The sequence below is a fragment of the Cnephaeus nilssonii genome (assembly GCF_951640355.1).
Source record: "Cnephaeus nilssonii genome assembly, chromosome: 13".
In the NCBI taxonomy this organism is placed as follows: Eukaryota; Metazoa; Chordata; class Mammalia; order Chiroptera; family Vespertilionidae; genus Cnephaeus; species Cnephaeus nilssonii.
The window spans coordinates 67294462-67310705 of record NC_137084.1 but is presented as its reverse complement, the minus strand read 5'-3'; the positions used below and the strand labels follow the sequence as shown (position 1 = coordinate 67310705).

Here is a 16244-nt window from a genome sequence, read left to right as displayed (position 1 = left end):
TATTTGTGTACAGCTTCTAATTACAATTTTTTACCCCAACAAATGGATATATATACCTATAAAATAGACTTTATTAATGTCATACATTTGTTATCAGAGACCCAAGTTAAGCCAACGCTTTCTACTTCCTTATAGCTCTAATTGTAAGAAGTCCTATATCAGGTTTCATATGGCTGTTGACCCAGCATGTCTTGTGTTTGTCAGTAGCACTAAAATAACATACTTGGTAAAAACATGGTTTTTGCTTTCAATGACAAAGGCAAAGCAACTGAAGAAATTCTTCTGAGAGGCACATCTCCCCTGCTAAATTACTATATCAAATGAGTTGTTAGCATAATGTATTTTATCATTTTATCTGTAGTAAAACTATTTTCCAGGTGAGTTTTATCAAGTCCTGATCACGAAACCATGTTCACCCTTCATATGATTGTACAGGTCTTAGGATTTTTGGAGGTATTATCTCCCATCTTTCATTATGCCAACAAAGTCCTTCTGGTTTTTTCTTTTGAGTGTTATATGTGAAGTACCAATTCATTCTTCTGAAGTTAATGTATATAAATACCATAGAATAGATGATCATTTCCCAAAATTCGTTCTTCTTAAGTTGTAAGCATATGCATCCCACACAGACTTTCCACTTAAGAGACAGTTGGGAAATACGGATTGAGCCTTGAAATTTGCAATAATTTTTAAAAGCACTAAGTGTTTCTAGAAATATTTATCATGTTTTCTTGATAAATTTAAGAAGTTAAAGAGAAAGCACATTTGATGATAGCAAATCAAAAGCCACTTATTTTTATAGTATCAATATTTATTCATATAGTTGAGGTTAATAAAATAGTAAAGCAATTAAATTACAATGTACAGTTTCCCTTTTAAGTTGATTTAACTACAAAGTACACAATTTCAGCTTTATGGGCTAAATTTTCCTCACACATACATGACCACATGATGCTGCGTGCCCTGTGGAGTAAGTCAGAGTCCAGAATCCGCACTCCACAAAGGGCACTATGCTGGCAGGAGCAGAGCTGGACTCTAAAAGGGTCTTATCTTCGTGTAGGAACTAATAGATAATGAAAATACCATATTTAGTTGAGTTCAAGTACACATTTCTTGTTTTTTTTTCCCCCCCGCATTTTAACACCTCTGAAATTAGGCTATATCTTCCAGTCTATGGCATGAGAAAGCATTGTGTTTTAGTTTAATGGGCTGTATTTTTCTTAGTGCTATGTAAAAAAAATAAATAGTGCATTTTAAAGCCAGTAATCCCTTTGAAGTTATATAAAAAAAAACAAAACAGTGACACCTTAATCAATAAAGAAATTTAAAAAAACAACAACACATTACATAAGGACTTCATGTTTGTCCCATTAAAGAAATTCTATGTCCAGTACTAATGAGCATTTCTAGTTTTCATTTATTGGGTAATAGTTGATTAAAACACGGATTAAAGTGTTCGCTCCTATGTTTCTTAGAGTTGGGTGGAGAGACCGTGGAGTGAAATAGGGAGACATGGGGCTTGGGGCAGACAGCCTTAGTTTGAGTCTGGTTGACTGCGGACTAACAGGGTGCCTTCCCGTGCTTGTATAAATGAGGCAGCCCAGTGCACAGTGGTCAAGACCAAAGTTCACGTGCCTGCTTAGCTTCTGATCCCCTGCAGAATGGGATAGTGAATAAAGTAAATAAAAGTATCCTCTGCACAGAGTTACTATGAGGATGAACTGAGTTATGGATGTAATGTCTGCAGTATAACATCTGGAACATAAATGCTCAAGAAATATGGTGGTTTCCTTTTTTAAAGAAGGCAATAATAGCTAACTGGTGAAAAGGCACACAGCCCTAAGAGGCCGAGCAGAGATTTAAGTTTAGGCTTGTTTGACCACCTGAACCCCCGCTTGAATCCTTAAACACTACAGTACACCAGGTACTTTTACTTAAAGGAATCACAATTCACTTTGATGCTGAAACTTGAAATTGTTACTTTACATAAAAATATGAATATATAAGTAGATTTGATACAAAACAAAGTAATTTTAACTTTTGATATATTACAGTGATGAACATGATGCCATCATTTAAGGAAATCTAAGGACCAACGGAAAGAAGATTGATGCAACCCTATGGATTAGTATAAGCCAATATTCTCTTTTTTAAAATAGTATAAACAGGTCATGCACATAATGTACAATGTGTCACATAAATATGTGAAAATTCCTCATGATTACTAAAGGTAAAAAAGGTTTGTTTGGGGTTTTTAATGAACATTGGGAGCGTACAGTTAGTTAATACAATGGTTATATTCACTTTTAGAAAATATATAAGACAAGTCCTGTTGCATTTTCTTGTGGTATTGGTCACGTAGGGCCAGTACCTGGAAGACATCAAATAGGAGCTTGTCACAACACTCAGGATGTTGACTGTCTTTATTGCTCACACAAAGAACTTAGTGCTACTCAGAGCTGGATATATCTCACTAATGCCACACAGCAGAAATGTTATGAGTAAACCAGGTCTTAAGCATGATTTTAGTTTATGTCTCTTTAGAAAGCATCAATATTCTATGTTTTAAAGCACAATACTTGGTTTAGAAACAAAACGCACACACACACAGAAAAAAAAATCAAATAAAAGCAGAAACCTTACTGGGGCTTAACCCTGTTAGCCTGTATATTTAAAAAAAAACTCCTTTTGAGTTTTCAATGGCAGTTGATATAATTACCTTTTTCCCCTCTGTGATTTCAGCAAACTGCAGTGTTTAACGTGATAGTGTTTTATAGACTTAATTGTTAGTATTAAATAAGTTAGATTATTTGCTACTGTGAGAATAGCCTCACCACTGGAAATTGCCTTTTTTCATATTCAGCTATTAATTATATGTTTAGTGAATATTTAAAGCTGCTTTCAATATATAGAAATGTTTAATGCAGCATAAACACACGTAACTTTAAAATAAAAGTCCCTTACATGATTTCCAAATAACATTTAGCACTCTGTCTAGTCAGAACTATAGATTAATCTGTTCCTCAAGTCAAGGATTGTAGAGCCCCCCTCAAGCTACTAAACCTGTAAGATGAAAATATTATATTTTTCTGCACTGTAAAAAGTTTGGGCAAACTGCATTTTTATATTAAAACCAATGTATTTTGGAATAATTTTAAAACAGGAATTCCTTATTGGGGTATTTTTCCCACCACTCCTCTTTTGCTGAAGAGGAGGCACTTTTAGATGTATTGTTAATGGAGAGAAAAAGCATAGTACTGTGGGGACACTAATATTAGCCAACATTTTTTTGAGTGTTTTCACTTTTCCAGTTTATATTTCCAGCACTCAAAACTCAGGGTCAAGACAAAAGAGGTATTTAGTCATACTAAGATAGTATTTCTATCTTAGATCAGTCAAAGTGAACCATACCAATTTCTAACAGTCTAAAAATGAGCTAAGGTGTCCTAATAAACATGAACCTGCCTTTAATAGAAATTAAATATAACTTTTGTGGTCAGCTTTTGCTTTATGGAGAATGTCATATACAAATTTTTATACAAAAGGGTCATTTCTGCTCACTGCAGTATGGCCAGTTAATGTGATGAATGTGGATGATAAATATTATCCAAAGTATGGATATGACAGGATGTATGCAACACATGCAGTATGGAAGAAATATGAAAAGCATGTGTTTATATTAGTTTGAAAAAATATGGGCTGATAGGTAAGTTGTATGTGACTTGTATGTGACTAACTCATCTTTAATAGTAATAGGGGCCTTTTAGATTTAAGTTGTTTTGTCCCCTTTGTTCTTGATATTTCAGTACTGAAATCAGCCAGAACTTTGTAGACAGGCCTGGAATTTTCTTGAGTACTTCTTTCTTTAGCACTTTGAAGATATAAAACCACTTTTTAAGTACTAAATGTTACTAGTATATGCCTTTAGTTCCCTGTGCTTTGGGTTTGAAATAATTTAGTTGAATTTTCTCTGTATATAAGTTGTATAATTTGTTTTGTTACTTTTAAATACCAGTACTTCAGTACAGTCAGGTGTTGTTGTGTTGTTGTTTTTTTTGGTTATGTGCAAAAAATTGAAACGGTGATACAAGCCAATAGTTTGCTTTGGAGCACATTTCCTAATTATTTTCCTAATTACGTTTACTTAAAGCAAATGTTCAATTTTGTTTGCATTCTTTGAGAATGTATTTAATTTGAAAATAAAAGCAATCCAGATGTATATATTAGGCAGAATCCAGTCAATGATTTAAAAATTTCATTAGGTAATCCTTAAAATAAATAAATTCAAAAACAGATAAATGAGAGTTGGCAGTATATTATAGTGATAATTTTGTATTTTTCAGAAGAAACATTTAAATTGAATTCCTCTTTCTTCTTTTTATTATGATGACCAGCTTTGGGTATTTCATTGTTACTAAGATCTATTTTTAGAATAAAATTTTGTTCACTAAGAGTTTTATATGTGTGGTTTTGTTCATTTTATCAAACTCAAGAGAAATTAACAATAAGAAAAGCCCCAAGTAAAAAATCAGATTGTTGGGGCTAAACTGACACTGTAAGTGAAGTTATCTGGAGCAGCGGTCGCCAACCAGTGGTCCACGGACCGAGGTCCGAAAGGTTGGCGACCGCTGGTTTAAGGAAACCTTTGGATTCTGGACCATCAGCAGCATCGCCTGGAAACTTGTTAGGAGTGCCAATTTTTGAGCCCCCACTGAAATTCGACTGAACCTCTGGGGTGGAGCCCAGCAGTCAATGGTTTAACAATCCGACCAGGTGATTCTGATGAACACCAAAGTTTGAGAAGCACTGCTCAAAGAACTTTCATTGAAGCCACTTCTGTATTCTGCTGGGTAAATTTAAAAAGGTATGTTCCTAGGAGAAATAAAAAACTACCATTCCCTATATAAATCAACTGCAAATGAATTAATGTAGAGTATTCAAGTCTTTATTTTTCCCTTTAAAAATGGATATAATTTAACTATCTGAGAATAACAAATGTTTGTTATAAGATAATCAAGGGGAAAGGGTACAGTTCTCAGGAAATCCTTTAGCTAAAAAAAAGTACCCTGTTATAATATTTGTACACAATTCCTCCTTCCTCCCTACCCTTGCTTGGTTCTGTCAGGCAAGAAGAAGAAATAAAAGTCATCAGACTTGGAAAGGAAGAAATAAAAATTGTTTCTATTTGCAGATGACATGGTTTTACATATAGTATATCCTGAAGATTCCACCAAAAAACTGTTGGGTGGAACCAAATTCACTAAAGTTGCAGGATGCAAAATTAATGTACAAAAAGCAGTAGCATTTCTATGCACTAACAATTATCTGAAAAAAGATAATGGTTCCATTTATAATACCATCAAAAACAAAACACATCGGAATAACATAGGAGGTGAATGACCTCTACTCTGAAAACCACAATCAATCCCAAATAGCCAAAGCAATCCCGAGAAAGGAACAGTGGGAGGTATCCCACTTCCTGATTTCAAGCTATTCTATAAAGCTATGTGGGCTTGCCAAAGGTGGTGGGGGATGGTGAAAAGGATCAATTTAACTCTAAATAAAATAGACACTATACTAAGCAGAATTGTATGGTACTAGCATAAGAACAGATACACGGACCAATGGAAAAGAATCAAGAGCCCAGAAATAATGCATACAGAATCAACTAATATTTGACAAGTGTGTCAATACTCAATAGAGAAAAAACAATCTCTTCAGTAAATAGTACTGAGAAAATTGGGTATTCACATATAAAATAATGAAACTAGGCCCCTATCCTACACCTCTCACAAAAATTAACTCTAAATGGACTAAAGACTTAAAAGTAAGAACAGAAACCATAAAACTAGAGGAAAACAGGAAAAAAGCTCCTTGGCAATAAATTTTTTGATATGACACCTCAAGCAACAAGATAAAAAGGACTACATTAAACAAATACACATAATAAAAAGAAAATACAAACTTGTCTACTCTGCTGTTATGTGATCTTACAAATTCATTGGCAGGTTGGTAGTAAAGAGAAAATAATTTAATAGACCTCTCTGGATATAAATAGCTAACAACTAAGTAAAAAATTAGTTGGAGAGCTAAGATTAAGTCCTGTAAGATTTCTACTGTGAATAGAAAGTACTCAGCATTCTGGCTCTTTTCTGCCTTCCTATCGAGGAAGAGATGGGTGGGCTTCTGTCCCCAAATATCTAGACTTATCATTTCCAACTACTCAAGAGGCCTTGCCTATTATTATTAATAAAACATAATCATTTTTAACTATCACTTAAAAACTAACTGAAGTACCACCTCTTATGGAGAATTTTTCCTATGCCTCCAAGCTTGCTCTCTCTCCTGTTTTGTGTTTGTTGCTGCTGTTGCTTCAAAAAGTTGAGAAAGGGGCACGTAAAAGGCTTCTCAGAACATGTCATCCTGTCCTATAGCTATGGGATCTGGCAAGAAATTTCTGGGGCCTGCATATGCTCTGTACCCAAAGGATATAAAAAATACATATATCAACTGAGATGGAACACTTCTTAACTCACTCTGTGAGGCTAGCATTGCCCTGATACCAAAGCCAAACACACCACAAGAAAACTGCAAACTGCCCTGACCGGTTTGGCTCAAAGGATAGAGCGTTGGCCTGCAGATTGAAGGGTCCCAGGTTTGATTCCCATCAAGGGCAAGTACCTTGGTTGCAGGCACATCCCAAGTGGGGGGTGTGCAGGAGGCAGCTGATCGATGTTTCTCTCTCGTTGATGTTTCTAACTCTATCCCTCTCCCTTCCTCTCTGTAAAAAGCCAATAAGATATATTTAAAAAAAAAAAACAACAACACTGCAAACCAATATCTCTTACGAATAAAAATGCAAAAATCCTCAAAACATTAGCAAACTGAATCCAATAACATTAAAAGCATTAGGAGCTGGGGGGGTTAGGGGGGTAAATGGGAAACATCTGTAATACTATCAACAATAAAAAATATACATTAAAAAAATAAAAGCATTATACACCATAACGAAATGGGATCTATCCCAGGAATGCAAGCAAGTTCATCATAGCAAAGATCAATGTATATAAAACAAAGGGGGATATGACCATCTTGGTGCAGAAAACGTATTTGGTATCCAACATCCTTTCATGGTAATACTCAAAAAAACTAGAAATAGAAGTGACTTCCCCACACTGGCAAATGGCATTTATTTAAAACACACACACACACACACACACACACACAGCCACAGCCACACAGCCCTGGCCAGTTTTGCTCAGTGGTTAGAGCATATGCCCGCAGACCAAAAGGGTCACAGGTTTGATTCCTGGTCAAGGGCATTGTACCTCAGTTGCAGGTTCTATCCCCTGCCCTGGTTGAGGCACATGTGGGAAGCAACCAATTGATGTGTCTCATTAATGTTTCCTCTCTCTGTCTCTCCCCACCCCTTCCTTCCACTCTGAAAATAAAAATTATCCTTGGGTAAGGATTAATAAAAAAAAATAAAAAATAAAAAAAAGATACAATGAATGTACTGGATGGTAAAAGACAAAGATTGCCCTCTAAGATCAGGCACAAGACAAAGAAGCCCACTTCCATCATTGCTGTTCAACTTGCTTATTGTCCCACTTATTTTTACTTCTGTTGCCTAAACTTTGGGTGTTATATTGGTTAGGGTTAGGTGGTACAGAACTTTTCTCCTATTTCTTTTAGGAATTTTACAATTTCAGGTCTTATGTTTGCCTCTAATCCATTTTGAGTTATTTTCATATATGGTTTTTGATAAAGGTTTAATTTCATTTTTTTGCATGTTGCTGTCCAGTTTTCCCAACACTATTTCTTTCCATTATGTATTCTTTATTTTTAATTATTTTTTAAATCTTTATTGTTGAGAGTATTACAGGTGTCCCTCTTTTTTCTCCCCATGTCCCCTCCACCCAGTTCCTTCCCCACCCCAGGCCTTTGCCACCCTAATTGTGTCTATAGGTATATAAGATTTTGTTTAATCTCTTCCCACCCCCCACCTTCCCTCTGAGGTTCAAAAGTTTATGCCATGTTTCCATGCCTCTGATTCCATTTTATTCACCAGTTTATTTTGTTCATTAGATTCCTTGTTTGTATATTTTGATTTTTAAATTCAATTGTTGATATATATTTATTGTCATTTTATTGTTCACATTTTTTATCTTTTTTTTCCTTCACATTTATTGATTTGCAGATATTGTACCAAACTTGCATCTCCGGAATGAATTCCACTTGATCACAGTGTATGATCTTTTTAATGTATTGCTGGATTCGGTTGCTAATATTTTGTTGAGGATTTTAGCATTTATGTTCATCAGGGATATTGGCCTATAATTTTCTTTGTAATTTCTTTTTCTGGTTTTAGAATTAGGATAATGCTGGCCTCATAAAATGAGCTTGGGAGTCTTCCCTCCTCTTGAATTTTCTGAATAATTGGAGGGTAGGTGTTAGTTCTTTGAATGTTTGGTAAAGTTCGCCTGGGAAGTCCCTAGTGCGATTCCATCCTGCGCGTCTGTTCTGCAGCACAGAAGCCGTTTATCTCCGTCTGCCTTCTCTCTCACCTAAGTGCGTGCTGCCACCCCATGGAAGATTCTATGGACATGAACATGAGCCCTCTGAGGCCCCAGAACTACCTTTTTGGTTGTGGACTAAAGGCCGACAAAGATTATCACTTTAAAGTGGATAATGATGAAAATGAGCACCAGTTATCTTTACGAACAGTCAGTCTAGGGGCTGGAGCAAAGGATGAGCTGCACATTGTCGAAGCAGAGGCAATGAATTACGAAGACAGTCCAACTAAGTAACACTGGCAACTTTGAAAATGTCTGTACAGCCAACGGTTTCCCTTGGTGGCTTTTGAAATAACACCACCTGTGGTCTTACGGTTGAAGTGTGGTTCAGGGCCTGTGCATATTAGTGGACAGCACTTAGTAGCTGTGGAGGAAGATGCAGAGTCAGAAGATTAGGAGGAGGAGGATGTGAAACTCCTAAGTATGTCTGGAAAGCGGTCAGCCCCTGGAGGTGGTAGCAACGTGCCGCAGAAAAAAAGTAAAACTTACTGCTGATGAAGATGATGAGGATGAAGATGATGATGATTTTGATGATGAAGCAGAAGAAAAAGCTCCAGTAAAGAAATCCATACGAGATACTCCAGCCAAAAATGCACAAAAATCAAATCAGAATGGAAAAGACTCAAAACCATCAACACCAAGATCAAAAGGTCAAGAATCCTTCAAAAAACAGGAAAAAACTCTGAAAACACGGAAAGGACATAGTTCTGTAGGAGACATTAAAGCAAAAATGCAAGCAGGTATAGAAAGGCACATTGAACAATCCTGGGCACTACTGGTAAATTAAGCCCAAAGATGGGGAAAAGGAAAAGGAGAGACAAATATAGTCCATACTGAGTATCATCAACAATCCAGACTGAAGTCTTCTATTATGCAAGCAGGTATAGAAAGGCGCATTGAACAATCCTGGGCACTACTGGTAAATTAAGCCCAAAGATGGGGAAAAGGAAAAGGAGAGACAAATATAGTCCATACTGAGTATCATCAACAATCCAGACTGAAGTCTTCTATTTTAATCTCAATGTCCTTTCCTGGTTTATCACTCACCCAGGCCCCCTTCCAGTCTGGAAGCAATCTCACTTAGTCTCCTAATGCACCTTTCTTTTGCTGTGATTCAGTGAACTTTTCTTGACTTGTTCATTTATCTCGCCTCTTTGACCATGTTTTAAATACCTTTGTATCTCCCTAGCTGCTCAATAAATATTTGAATGAATGAAAAAAAAAAAATTCGCCTGGGAAGCCATTCAGTCCAGGACTTTGGTTTGTTAGGTTTTTAAATTACTGCTTCAATTTCACTAGTTGTAATCTGTCTATTCAGAATAGATTCTGTGATTATTCCTGATTTGGTTTTGGAAGATTTTTGCTTTCAGGAATTTATTTCATCCAGATGTCCAATTTGTTGACATATACTGTATTTGTTTGTAATATTTCCTTACAATCCTTTATATTTCTTTGGTGTCAGTTGTTACTTCTCTTTCATTTCTGATTTTATTTATTTGGGTCCTCTCTTTTTTTCTTGATGAGTCTGGTTAAAGGTTTGTCAATCTTGTTTATCTTTTCAAAGAACCAGTTCTAGGGTTCATTGATCTTGAATTCCTTCTTTTTCACTGCAGCGTAGTATTCCTTTGTGTAGATATACCAGTTTTTTAATTTACTCATCGGCTGATGGGCACTTAGGCTGTTTCCCAATGCTGTAAGCTTTATTATTTCCTTTACTTGCTTTGGGCTTTGCTGTTCTTTTTCAAGTTCCTTTAAGTGTAAAGTTAGATTGTTCATTTGAGAATATTCTAGATGAAGCAGTAAAATTACTTTTAGTAAATCTGACCTTGGGTAGATAATTAGTTTAACAGTATGTAACAAAATTGCAAGTACACATATGGTGCTTACGCTACATACAAAAGTGCCATGTTTCAAACAAAAGCAACTTGTGTGATTGAACTACAAGCTGAAATAGCTGCTTTGTTCATGAAATAGCAATTTTATTTAAAAGAATAACTGATAAAAAATAATACTGACAGATCCCATGTATGGTGCCAGGTGGATACTAAACTTATTGGGGGACCACCTTCTTAGTTATATAAATGTCTAACCATTATGTTGTACACCTCAAAATAATATATTCAATGTCATCTGTAATTTAAAAAAATTTAAGTATTTTAACTTGGATAAAATAATACTGAGAGACTTAAGTATTTGGCAGTTATTCTGTTGAAATGAGTCTGAGAAAACAACTGACAGTGTTTGTAGCTGATGATAAAAATCAAGCTTTTCAGCAAAAATTAAAATTTTAGAAACTTGTATGTACCACTATCAGCTTCAGAGCGTACCAATACCTGGACTTGCCCTAATGATATGAGAAGTAAGAACAAATGTGATTTTTAGATACTGAGTAATGAAATGTGTCAACATGTAGGAGCTCTTGCCTAATTCAGTAAACAATTATTTTCCAAATGACCAACACATGTTACAAGATTATGCATGAATAAGACCCATTCAAAGTGAAAAATTCACCAGTGGATCCTACCTAATAAAAAGGTAATATGCAAATTGACCATACCATCGACACACCCACAAGCCATGCCCACAAGCCAATCAGAGCGAGTATGCAAATTAACCCAACCAAGATGGCTACAGCCACAGAGAGCAAGGTTTCCCAGGTAACAGAGCAAGCCAAGCTTTCCGCAAGCTGTTGCAGGCCTAAGCCTCCACTCAAGCTACAAAGTTTCAATTATAGAAGGCAAACAAATTCAAACAGAAATGGCGGCAGAATGGAGCTTGAGAGAGCAGGCCAGGGTTGCCGGCGGCAACAGGGGAAGCAAAGCTTTCCGCACACCCTATCTGGGCCCAGCCTCCGCTTAAGGCTACAAAGTTTCAATTATAGAAGGTGAATTAACTGCCACAGAAATGGCTGCCGGCCGCGGAGGGAGCCCCAGGCTTGGCTCCGCTCCAGGCTACAGTTTCAATTGTAGAAGGAAAATAAATTCCAGATACCAGGGCCTCCGCTTGGGTTGCCAGGGGGCGTGGCTGGCCTGCAAACCACCACAGGCCCCTCGCTCAGGCCACCCCACACCCCAAGGGAACCCCCACCCTGATCTGGGACACCCTTCAGGGCAAACCAGCTGGCCCCCATCCCTGTACCAGGCCTCTATCCTATCTAATAAGAGAGTAATATGCAGATTGACCATCACTCCAACACACAATATGTCTGCCCCAATGTAGTAAAAGATCCTGCCCCCATGTGGACACAAGATGGCCACTACAAGATGGCCAGCAGGGGAGGGCAGTTGGGAGGCACCCGGCCTGCAAGGGAGGGCAGTTGAGAGGGACCAGGCTTGCAAGGGAGGGCAGTTGGAGGTGATCAAACCTGCAGGAGAGGGCAGTTAGGCCGGCAGAGGAGGGAAGTTGGGGGCAAACAGGCTGGCAGGGGAGCAGTTAAGCATCAACCAGGCTGGTAGCGGAGTGGTTAAGGGTTGATCAGGCTGGCAGGCAGAAGCGGTTAGGGTCAATCAGGAAGGCAGGCAAGCAGTTGGGAGCCAGCAGTCCTGGATTGTGAGAGGGATGTCCGACTGCCCTCCAGGGGTCCCAGATTGGAGAGGGTACAGACTGGGCTGAGGGACAACCCCCCTCCGTGCACGAATTTCGTGCACCGGGCTTCTAGTCTTAATATAACAGAAAACAAAGAGATCACTGAACAGTAAAAAGATCAGTGGTTGCCAGGGCCTAGCTGGGAGGGAGGGATTAAAAGGAGGAGCATAGAGAATTTTTAGAGCAATGGAACTATTCTATATATTACAATGATGGATACATGTCATTATTATATATCTGTCAAAACACCACGAGTGAACCCAAATGTAAGTTGTTAACTTTGGGTTATAATGATGTGTCAATGAAGGTTCATCAACTGTAACAGATGTACTGTTCTGGTGAAGGATGCTGACAGTGGGGGAGGTTGTGCATATGTAGGGAAAGAGGGTAGAGGGGAACTCTGTACTTTCCCCTCAATTTTGGTGTGAACTTAAAATTATTCTAAACTATGAAATATAAAAATAAATTTGTAAGTTTTAATGCAAATTCAAAAAAAATTTAAAGATCATTAATATGATTTCACATTCCCCATTCCAACTACCTTTAAGGAACTACCTGACACTTGTCAAGTTCTGGGGTAGCATCAATAAAGAATAATTAAAAAAAAAAAAGAATATCCATAATTATCTGAAAAATTCTTCCTTTTCCAAATACATACACTGAGAGGCTGAAATTTTCTTCATATACTTCAACCAAAATAAAATACATATTACAAAAGATTACTAAGCCAGACATCAAAGAACTTTGCCAAAATGTAAAATAAGGCCATTCTTCTCACTAAATATCTTATTTTTCATAAGAAGTGCTACCTTAACATGCAATGTGTAGTGCTTTATTTTAAAAATATGTAATGAACTTATTTTTAAATGAATTCATAAATATTTTAAAATTGTGTTTAATTTCTAATATGGTAAATATCAATATGTACAACTCACATAAACACAAGCTCTTTGGGGTCCTTCAAAACTTTTTAGGACTGTAAAAACCGGATCCAAGACAAGACCAAAACGTTTAAGAACTGCTACCATGCACAATAGATTTACTTTACATCTAGTAGGAGATACTGGATGAAATGTTACACTTCTAGTAAAAAAACTTAGGTCTGTCTTCAAAGCAGACAGCCAGCTGTCCATTGTCTCAAGGAATGGCAGTCAACAAGTAGAGGGCCTCATATATATATATATATTACTAGAAGCCCGGTGCACGAAATTCGTGCACGGCGGGGGGTTGTCCCTCAGCCCAGCCTGCACCCTCTCCAATCTGGGACTCCCACCAGGATCGGGCTTAAACGGACAGTCAGACATCCCTCTCACAATCCAGGACTGCTGGTTCCCAACTGCTTGCCTGCCTGCCTTCCTGATTGCCCCTAACCGCTTCTGCCTGCCAGCCTGATCACCCCCTAACCACTCCGCTGCCAGCCTGATTGATGCTTAACTGCTCCCTGCCCGCCTGTTTGCCCCCAACTTCCCTCCTCTGCCAGCCTGGTCACCCCTAACTGCCCTCTCCTGCAGGGCTGATCACATCCAACTGCCCTCCCTTGCAAGCCTGGTCCCTCTCAACTGCCCTCCCTTGCAGGCCTGGTCCCTCACAACTGCCCTCCCTTGCAGGCCGGGTGCCGCCCAACTGCCCTCTCCTGCTGGCCATCTTGTAGTGGCCATCTTGTGTCCACATGGGGGCAGGATCTTTGACCACATGGGGGCAGCTATATTGTGTGTTGCAGTGATAATCAATCTGTATATTACTCTTTTATTAGATAGGATAGAGGCCTGGTGCACGGGTGGGGGCCAGCTGGTTTGCCCTGAAGGGTGTCCCAGATCAGGGTGGGGTTCCCTTGGGGTGTGCGGCGGCCTGAGCGAGGGGTCTGTGGTGGTTTGCAGGCCGGCCATGCCCCCCGGTGACCCAAGCGGAGGCCTGGTATCTGGAATTTATTTTCTTTCTACAATTGAAACTTTGTAGCCTGGAGCGGAGCCAAGCCTGGGGCTCTGGCAGCCATTTCTGTGGCAGTTAATTCACCTTCTACAATTGAAACTTTGTAGCCTTAAGCGGGTGAGCCCGGCCAGGGTGTGCGAGAAGCTTTGCTTCCCCTGTTGCCGCCGGCAACCCTGGCCTGCTCTCTCAAGCTCCATTCTGCCGCCATTTGTTTGAATTTGTTTACCTTCTATAATTGAAACTTTGTAGCTTGAGTGGAGGCTTAGGCCTGCAACGGCTATAGGAAAGCTTGGCTTGCTCTGTTACCTGGGAAACCTTGCTCTCTGTGGCTGTAGCCATCTTGGATGGGGGTTAATTTGCATACTTGCCCTGATTGGCTGGTGGGCGTGGCTTGGCTGGTGGGTGTGGCTTATGTAGCAGAGTGATGGTCAATTTGCATATTACCATTTTATTAGAGAGGATTGTTGACAGTATTACAGATGCCTACCGTTTTTCTCCCCCTTTACCTACTTCCTCCAAGCCCCTACCCACCCACCATAGGTCTTCACCCCACTATTGCCTGTGTCTATGGGCCTCCTAACTGGTTAGTGGGGAACAGAAGAGAAAACTCTGTTCAGCCCCACTCCCTGTGCTGCCTTCAGACAGAACATTGGAAACACCCAGGTGAAAATAAGAAGGCTAACAAATGATAAATTACTCAATTCCCCCAATTTACGTTAAGAAGGTAAAGAAATAAAGACACATTATTTTCAAACATAAGTAGGAAAGTAAAAAACTGAAGTGTGGTTTAACAAACTAAAATTGTAAAAGGTAAAAGTTCTGGAGTCATTCCCACTTAGACCATATACAATTCACAGTCCACCATCTATTATCTCCATCAATCTACATCATTTCACTGATCCTAAATTCCTACATATACGAAAAAGGGATAACATGTTTCCTAGGATTTTAAGGATTAAATAAGGCAATAAATAAACCTAACAAAACATCTGACATTCATCTATTTGTTCAACATAATGAATAACTGTTATGACACCGATTATTATGAGGGCAAAAAGATAAAGAATTCAAATCCTACATTCTAATCTAGATACACAGAATTCAGCAAGTGGATAAAATATTACATTACCATTCACTTCTATTTTATGCTACACACACACATATAAAGAAATAATATAAGTTCTTGTACATTATTAAAACTTGAGTAGCTAAATAAAACTAAGATAAACTCTCAAATCCATAGAACTCACAGTTATAGTTCTTATGCTGGATCGCAGCCCATGCAATTTTTACAAATATTAGTACCGCTTAATAGGACAATTGTTCCAAAAGCACAAGCTAAGGAGTCAAGTAGATCCCTGTTCAAATTTTACTTTGCAATTGTTGAAAGTAGAATTAATACGCTCTGAAGTATCTAGCACCTTGTATTAGTTTGCTAAAGCTACCATAACAAAGTACCAGGCTAGGTGACTTAAACAACAGAAATGTATTTTCTCACAGTTCTGGTGGCTAGAAGTCCAAAATCAAGATGTTGGAAGATTTGGGTCCTTCTGAAGTTTCTCACCTTGACTAGTTGATGGCCATCTTCTTCCAGTATCTTCACATGGGCCTCTCTCTGAGTGCGTCTGTGTCCTAATTTCTTCTTATAAGGACAATTTATATTGGATTAAGGCTCATATAATCTTATTTTACCTTATTTATCTCTTTAAAGGCACAGTCTCCAAATATAGTCACATTCTGAGTTACCAGGAATTAGGGTTTCAACATAGGAATTTTGTGTGAGCACAATTCAGCCCTAACACATCTTAATTGTTTAAAGAATCTATCACTATGCCTGGCACACAGCAAATCCTAATACACAGTAGCTATTATTAAGCAAAAGGTCGAACAGTTTCTAAAAGGATTTAATTCCCTCTGTATATTCCTTCTATAATGGCAAGAAGAAACTTTCCCTCACTGACATGAAATTGTATACCTATCAAGATGGAAATAAAGGCAAGAGAAGAGATTGAAGGATAAATGGTTGCTCTTTCCACTGCAGTCTTTATTTAAAGGGATCTAAAGTAGTTGTAGGGTAAGAAGAAAAAAAAAAAAGTAGCTCTTAATATGCCTCCTTTCCACTTGGCCTCAAGTCTACTATAGACCCAGATCTGG

General features: G+C 38.2%; 2 protein-coding genes and 1 pseudogene across 4 annotated transcripts in view; all 3 read left to right on the top strand.

Annotated features, from left to right (window-relative positions):
• TMEM123 (transmembrane protein 123) overlaps positions 1 to 4386 on the top strand; it is a 44621-nt gene extending 40235 nt beyond the window's left edge. Inside the window, exon 5 of one of the 2 annotated variants that reach the window (XM_079788744.1) lies at positions 2055 to 4386. In XM_079788744.1, coding sequence (XP_079644870.1) covers positions 2055 to 2079 — 25 coding nt within the window. In that variant the 3' untranslated portion in view covers positions 2080 to 4386. The remainder of the gene's footprint in view (positions 1 to 2054) is intronic. The other variant, XM_079788745.1, reaches the window with a different exon arrangement.
• The window catches only part of MMP20 (matrix metallopeptidase 20), a 208031-nt gene that overhangs the window by 170260 nt on the left and 21527 nt on the right, over positions 1 to 16244 (top strand). The window lies entirely within an intron of this gene.
• Positions 4559 to 11607, top strand: LOC307109814 (nucleophosmin-like; annotated as a pseudogene). Its single transcript has one exon. The product of its transcript is annotated as a nucleophosmin-like (transcript).